The sequence below is a fragment of the Coffea eugenioides genome, chromosome 9, assembly GCF_003713205.1.
Source record: "Coffea eugenioides isolate CCC68of chromosome 9, Ceug_1.0, whole genome shotgun sequence".
NCBI lineage: Eukaryota > Viridiplantae > Streptophyta > Magnoliopsida > Gentianales > Rubiaceae > Coffea > Coffea eugenioides.
The window spans coordinates 9,861,528-9,869,715 of NC_040043.1; the positions used below are offsets into that span (position 1 = coordinate 9,861,528).

Here is an 8,188-nt window from a genome sequence, read left to right on the forward strand (position 1 = left end):
CCAAATTCCATAATTAAAAGAGTAAAGGCAGAGATTACAGGTAGATTATGTTATTCCTTTGTCATTTGACTCGAAGGGTATTTGGAAATTATTTTTATATTTTACTATAGCATTTTGTTGTGCTGTTATATGCATCAAAGGAAAAAATTTGGAATTTGTGCGTAGAATACACGACAATTATTTTCAAATAATGAAGAATCAAAGCACATGCTATTTCTTTTTCTTTTTTTTTTTAAATTCTATTTCCCTTATTCTTCGTTAAATGCCACACTCTCTTTTAAACTGTTTCAATCAAAACTTGTTTTAGTGCGCCGGCATGGGCAACATGTCTAGACCCTCAAACTCCCCAAGCACCAAGTCCAAGTCCAAGTCCAAGTCCAGCAACCCTTCACCAGCAGCAGTCGTAATTCGCGCTCCTGCACCACCAGCTCTGGCTGAATCAACTTATTCTTAAGGGCACAGCCAGTGGGCGGATTTAGTATGGTGGCAGTATGAGCCCACGCTAAAATATTATTATTACGTATGTAATTTTAATAAAGTAGTAGTTTTGCCTCCATTAAACTTTTGGAAGGTTAATAATTATATGTCTAGTTTTGTTATATGATAAGAATTGAGTATTAAATAAAGCAAAATTTTGGTTTTCCTAACCAGTGCCAATTGGATATTCGTTAACACATTTAAAATTCACCTACCATGTATGTGCACATATTACCAATTATTATATTTTCTTGCATTTATATTCTTTTCCTAGTTAATTTTGCCTAACTTCCATTGCATTTATTTACTTTTTTCAATTAATCTTAGATTTCTAAAAATATGATACTTGAAATATATTTTAATGAAATTGGGTACTCGTCAGATAGACCCTTAGTCAATTTAGTTCATTTGAAACTTGGTGTACTTTATTATTGATTCACTAAATAACTTGCATGGGGTGTTTTTTAAGGAAAAAAAAAAGGTATTACTTCGACACATCATGTGATGGTTAACTTGACTGTTTGCATCCTTAAATATATATATTAATCATCAAAAGTAGGTCAAATGCTATTATTATTTGTTATTCCTATTCTTACATTCTTTGCTCTTTTTTTTTTCTCTTAAGCACAAGGCTCCATTTTTTTTTATTTGGTGAAATTTTGCAGTTGTTCTAGTGACTAGTGATGAACGAATGGGTTATCAAATGTTTCTTCGGCAATAATTATTTTGTTATTTAAGTTAAGAAAAATATACTTTTTGCAGTTGCCAACGAATCAACGATGAGATTATAAAGCATTATAAAAATATGAACATCACAAGTAATTGCAGAAGGTACTGCCCCCACTACAAAACATTTCTAGCTAATGACCTTTTTTTCCCTATTTGGCACCATTAGGACACCAAATAAAAATTAATATCCAATTCCCTCAATTGTAATACTTTCTCAAAAAAAATTATACTTTTGCCTAAAAAATAACTTCTGGCTGAGGGAGCCAAATAAACAAGCCCATTGTTAATTAGCTACCATTATTTTGTTTTCCTCTTTAGTTATCAGGGGCTAGTTTAATTTTGCTTTTTTTTTTTGTCGCATGCTAACTTAATATATGGATGGAGTAACATACTTTTTCTTAAGATTTTACCAATTTTGAGATATATCTTCTTTCATTTTTTGAGGTGCCCTTACAACATCTTATGTTTGAGGGATCTATGTGTAGATTTATGGTAAAAGGTTGCTAATCTTGTCTTGTCTTCCCGACATTCGTACTGAATTATTGTAAACCAACTTCGAAAGACCTTTGCAGAAAACATAGAAAAACAATCGAGTTCTAAGTTTTTTTTGTTGACAAGAGAATCCGCAGCCGCTACTCGAAAGTTATCTAATCGAGTTTCAAGTTAGATGGAACTGTATTTAGTGTAATTCAACCCCACTTGTTTCTTTTTTACTTTTATGGGGAAATCAGAAACTTCTATTCCGCAATAGTCAGTAAATCAGCCATCATGATAAAGATAAGCTGGAAAAGCTTGGAGCATCATAAAATTTGATTGTTGGCAAACTCAGTATGTCTAGCAAAGGTAGTGCGCCACCTTGTCATAATGACAATTTAACCTCGTAACTTATAGCCTGCAAGTTGCTCTAACAAAAAAGGCTACAATATTATTTGAACAATATTTTCAATTAATCTTCTATCCAAGCACACTATATTGCAGCGGCGGAGTTAGGACTTTATATGAGAGGTGCAATAATATTAGTTTAGACTTACAATGTGTTGATTTATAGATTTTGGACCAACTAAAATCAAGTTAAGCTAAATGTTTAAATTGATCACTAAATGCTTCAATAGTGAATCAATTTATTCAAAATCGTCTACAGCTTGAGATTTATCATTTTACAAGTCATCTAATTGTATAAAATTGTATAATAAATAAAGATATGCCTAAGAATACACGATGCAAAACTTTATTAGACATACACTTCACAAAGGTTTTATGAAATATAGAACATTTTTAAGTACATTATGTTATCATAATGGGAGGGGGGTGGCAGGAGCGCGTGGAGAGGAGGGAGGAGGGGAGGGGAGGGGAGGGGAGGGGTAGGTGGTTGTAAGATTTATAAAATTTTAAAAATATTCCATTAAAATTTTAAATTTTAAAAATATCCCAAAATATATTTTCAAAAACACCTCAAAAATACCATTAAAAACATCTACCATAAAAGTTTTTCACCTACATTATTACAGTAAAATGTTTTAAAAACATCTCTAAAAGCAGTTAATTCAAACAGAGCCAAATTCTAGGAAAAGATTCTGCATTTTCATAATTTTCCGGGGGTGTTCGGTTGCAATTTTGCAACTTTGTTCCTTCCTATCCTACCCTCAAAACGGTTACTTTTTATGACTAATCACCGCGACCACTCTGTTCTTTCTTTGACGGCTGCAAATGCAAATAAATAGCAGGACTTTCAGAGACTTGCAATGCAAGTTACAGTTGTAGTATGTCACTAATTGACTGCAAATCCAGTGGTCACTTTCATGCGACACCCAACCAAAACCCCCTGCCACAAAGACGCTTTTTTTTTTTTTTTTTTTGAGAATTAAGAGTAAAAGCCTTTTTAGTAGCTCAAAATACAATTTCAGAAGATAAAAGCCAACCCCCTTTGGGTTGGTGGTGACTATAGGTGGCAAATCAATCCACTTAACTAAATTTACCCTTACCTGTCCATGAATAGATGGGTATGGATATCTTAAATTTTAAATTTTTGTATATGTGTATAAATGGGTTACCCAATAATACCTATTTATTAAATGGGTATTATTGGGTAACCCATCAAACCCAATTAACTCATTTAGAATTCTCTTCCCCCACCCCCCCCCCTTTTTTTCAAATTTTCATTTTATCATGATGTTAACTACTTTTATTTCATCATTATTATTATTTGTTAGTTTTATCTTATTATTTTATTTTCTCTTAGTTTGTTAACTTGCTCATTTTTTAGTATTACCAATTTATGATAAGTTTTAGCCTCTTTTCTTATCTTTCTAAAATAAAAATTTAAATTTATATATGAAAAAAATATTAGGGGTTCAAAATTTTTGGATTAAATTTTTATATTAACTTTTATAGTACTTACTTCAAATTTTTTTATTCTTATTATTCAATTATTAAATAATATGTAATTTTGCGACATAGAGTATAAATGGAAAAAAAATTAGTAATTAGGCTTATTGAGCATTATAAGTAAATATTTAAAACTAATGATGGGTACAAAGAGTGTTATAAATTGATAACTTAGTTTGCAAAAATGAATTTAAATGAGTTTAACAAAAAATTAAAATAAATGGGTTATAAATGGGTAATTGGGTTACCCAATTCATTGTTTGACTTACCCATTTATACCCATATAATTAAATGGGTATAAATGGGTTGACTCACTTATCCCATTACCGATTTTACCCAACTCAAACCCGCCCAAGTCACCTATTTTGACACCTCTAGTGGTGATCACCAAGATTAAAAATCAAAGATTCAATCATTGTCTCCCATTAATTTGTCACTATATATGACTGTCACTTTCGATGGTTTCCTCAGATAATGATTCAACTCCTGTCGGCTTTTACTCCTTCTAGACTAGATTAGATTAAATTATAGAGATGTTATCATTACAGAGTAAATGCCTTTTTACTTTAGACCACAATGAATGGATCCATAGAAAGAAAGGATTTGGAATTGGAAGGATAACGGATTACTCACTCCACGTCGCACGGACCTCAATTATTTTGTAATAATCCAACAGGACGACAGCCTGGTCGCCTGAGTGACAATTCATTACAGACAACCAAACCAAACCAATTTACTACACTGTGAGTGAGTGAGTCCGTCTCTGTCTTGTTTTGCTACTATATACTCCATTTACTGCAATGCTATGGTGTTTTGGAAGGTTGGTCGACGAATTGAATTGATGATCATGCTAACTAGGGGTGGGCAAAATTATTCGTTAATTCAAAAATCCGTCTTATCCGATCCGATTTGATTCGAAAATTAAGATATTTAATATGTATTATTTGAGCAGCTCAAAAGAGGGCCGGGTATCCTCTTAAATGTGGGACGGGTTAGAGTCACATAATTAAAAACTCGCGGGTACCCAATTCACCCCACATGTATAATTTTTTATTTTTTTTATACACATACTATAAAATAATATTTTTAGAGCTAAATAAGCAATTTCATTGAACAAATTGCATTACAAATATGAGAGACTATAGTTTATTTATAAAATTCATTTATAGAGGTCATGATCTTATGTTTTATAGAAAAGATTTTAACTAATGTGGAACATATATTTAAAAAAAATGCGCTACTTATTTCAAACTTTTATTGATTTTGAATTCTTTTAATTTTTTTCCTTTTTCTTGTATTCTCTTCGCATGCTCATTTCTTAGTGGGAGGCTTTTTTTGAGGAAAAAATCTTTATTAAATCTTAGATGAATGTGTAAAATACATAATTAAATTAGTATAAATTATTTTTAAAAAAAAATTAAATGATAAGTGGGACAAAACAGGTACCCGTTGATTTGATCCTATTTCAGCAGGTAACCTACCCGTTAATATGCAGGGTGAATAAGAATTAGAAAATGACTAACCCGCAACGTGCGGGTCAAGTCAGCCAAATGATGGACGGGATGGGTACCCGACTTGCGCCCACCCCTAATACTAACATTGGTTCTTTTGTTGACCAAACTTAACATTATTATTGCATGAACAACAAAAAAAAAAAAAAAAAAAAACATATTATTGCATGCGGTCGGTTCATTTGGAGGACGTTGCTTCAATCACCACCCGAACCAAATCCTACTATTCATTTCGCCAAACGCTCTCATCACATCATACCAATGCCCTTTTTTTTTTTTTTTTGAAAATATTTTCACCGAAGCACACATTCCACGTCCATTTAATCTAACCCCGAATTCACCCGCTGAATGCATCGAGAGATGGCATGCAAATTCATATGCGTTTTTACTTTCACCAAATGTCAAGTACTACTAACTACCTCTTTTCTGCATTCCTTCCATTACACTAGCACATTACTACTTTTTTCTTTTTTGTAATTTTATTTTAAATTTTATTTCTGGCAAAAAATGGAGAGATTTAAGAAATGAAGAGACGGGAAAGAAGATGTGTATCCGAAACCTCTACGCTAGCACATAGTTACAACCACTACTAGTACTACTAGAGGACAAAGCGAGAAAATAAAATCCAAAAGAAGAAGAAGAAGAAGAAGAGAGTACATGCACTTTTAACGCATGCATATCAATGATGATCGAAAAGGACTTTTATTATGTTATTATAAATATTGAAAAGAAAATTTGATGTAACAACATTCTTTTTTCTAGAAACAATAGAAGTTTTTATTGATATATTAAACTATACAATATTTGAACGACGACTCAAATATCTTTACAAAAGTGTACCTTGACAATTAAGAAAGCTTATTCATTTGGGTACAAATGAAAGCTTATTCTAAGCGACTTCCAACTTGAATAAGCCCCCACGTCTCTCTCTCTCTCCATACTCCATTCCCCATAATCATAGAGTACACATTAGTTTTATTTTCTTCTTCCATTTATATTATAGGTCCTACGAGGGGCCTAAGGCCCTTACCACACAATACTAGTATTATTTTGCTTCAATGCATTCGCATGTACCTCTCACCAAACAAAATTAATTGATTAATTTGGATGCTGTTCACATCATATCAGTAGAATCACACTAAGGTCATCCCATCGAATTCTCTACTCTGGTCTCACATAATCGTGCAACCCTCAGTGTTCTCCTCACTGAAATAATCGCAGAAGTTGTACCGATACCGCTTCCCATACCCGCACCTGCACCCGCACCCGTATCCATAGCTAACATAACAGAGTGGCGGGGGCATGGGCCGCCCGTACCCATGGTAACATGGTCCCCCGCCGTACCCTTCCGAACATGGGACACAGCAGAACCCCTTTGGAACTGGCGGGTGCAAGCACGGTTCAGGTGCCCTCGGAGTTTTTTTGGGATGCTTTTCTGGCGATGGCTTTGACTTTTCCGGCACTTCGGGCTTTGCGTGTACTATTGGTTTTCTTCCATGTTCTACTACTCTTTCTGGTACGATCTCAATGCTCTTGATGACTTTGCCACCCTTGCAACATAATTTGTCGCGGATTTTCTCCGGGCTACAGCACACCACGGTGATGGTCACCAGATTTTGCTTCTCATCATATACCTGGTCTCGGATTTCTCTTGTCCAAAAAATTGAGCATCACCCCAAAAAAAAAAAAACTCAAATTCTTGTCCACACAAAATAAAGCCCCTAACTGATCACTAGTAGTTTCATAAGCCACACTACCTAACTTCAGCTGAAAAATGACCCCAAAAAGGAAACAAAGAAATTGTAACTCATGGTGGTGCACATGCCTATGTACGTAGTCGGTGGAACGGTGGATGTCCTCCAACCAACTGTACTTGCACTAAAGAACTACTAGTGTACTGGTAATGAAAACATAAGAGATAGAATTGATAATTATAAGGGACTCACGAGGAAATTTGCAGAGGATGTTCTTGACCTTCTTGTAGCAGCAGGGGCATTGAAGATCAACCTTGAGTCTCATTTCAGTGAACTGTGTGGTTGCATATTATCGGAGCAAAATAATCAAACTCGATCCATATATATATATATATAACAATCAAAAAATGTAAAATTGAGATGCACAATTATATGGTACTACTAGTTTACGCTGAGACATGTGGTTAGAGATCTTAACATAAAACGAAGCATATCTCACGTTGTATGTGCTGTTATAGACTTGCAATTAAAATTTCCAGACTGAGCAAACACTAAAAAAGGGGGGAAAAAAAGATGCAAAACAATATCACGAAACATTTGAGGGATGGTTTGGAAAGCTAGCAAGAGAATTGGCTTACCTTCTCAGCCATAGTTGATGAGGGAGGCAGTCAGTGGCGATAGGTGGATCTGATCAAGAATCCGCAGCCCAAATGATAAATGTTGGAAATGGGAAGTTTTTTTTTTTTGCTTTTTTTGTTTTTTAGGGGGGGGGGGGGGGGTGGGGGTTGGGATTTGTCGGAGAAGGAAGAGTAAGGAAGTGGGGAAGGGATGTAGGCAGCAATATACTAAACTCGATGCTGATAAATAGCTGAATCAGATAGTAGGACCCTATTAGGTAGAAAAAAGTGCGAGGACTTCATGCAGAAAGATAGCAACCGGATAGCATGCAGTACTAGTGGAAATGAAACGAAAGGGGCGTTGAATTTTGATGCCATCATCAAGATTGTCAGCTTGCTAGTAGTATGACGTAAGGTAAGGTAGGTACGTAGCGCTGCTAAACAGAACAAGCAGTTCAAAAACTCAATTGAACTCGATTCGATAAAGTTCGAACTCAGCTTATCAATTTTAGTAAACAAGTTGAGTTCGAACTATAAATTTATTCGGTTAATTAACGAGCGAGTAAATTGGAATCGTTTGTTATTCAAATAGCTCACTTGGACTCGATAAGGAAGGATTTATATGTCATTTCATAAGTCAGAAGAATAGAAACTGGAAATTACAGGTTTCTCGAACTTGTGCGAATTCGGCTCATTTGTGGTAAACGAGTCGAGCATGATTTCAAACTCAAGTCATGTCTCATTTGGCGAGCCAAGTTCGAACGCATTTCAAGAC

General features: G+C 34.5%; 1 protein-coding gene across 1 annotated transcript; it reads right to left on the reverse strand.

Moving 5' to 3' along the window:
• Nucleotides 1-6,274: 6,274 nt before the first annotated feature.
• On the reverse strand, nucleotides 6,275-7,506 carry LOC113782171 (heavy metal-associated isoprenylated plant protein 6-like). Its single transcript, XM_027328079.1, has 3 exons — nucleotides 7,435-7,506; nucleotides 7,049-7,130; nucleotides 6,275-6,750 (listed from the first exon to the last, which is right to left on the reverse strand). The coding sequence occupies exons 1-3, from the start codon at nucleotides 7,444-7,446 to the stop codon at nucleotides 6,275-6,277; spliced, it is 570 nt and encodes a 189-aa protein (XP_027183880.1). The 5' UTR covers nucleotides 7,447-7,506.
• Between the last annotated feature and the right edge of the window lie 682 nt (nucleotides 7,507-8,188).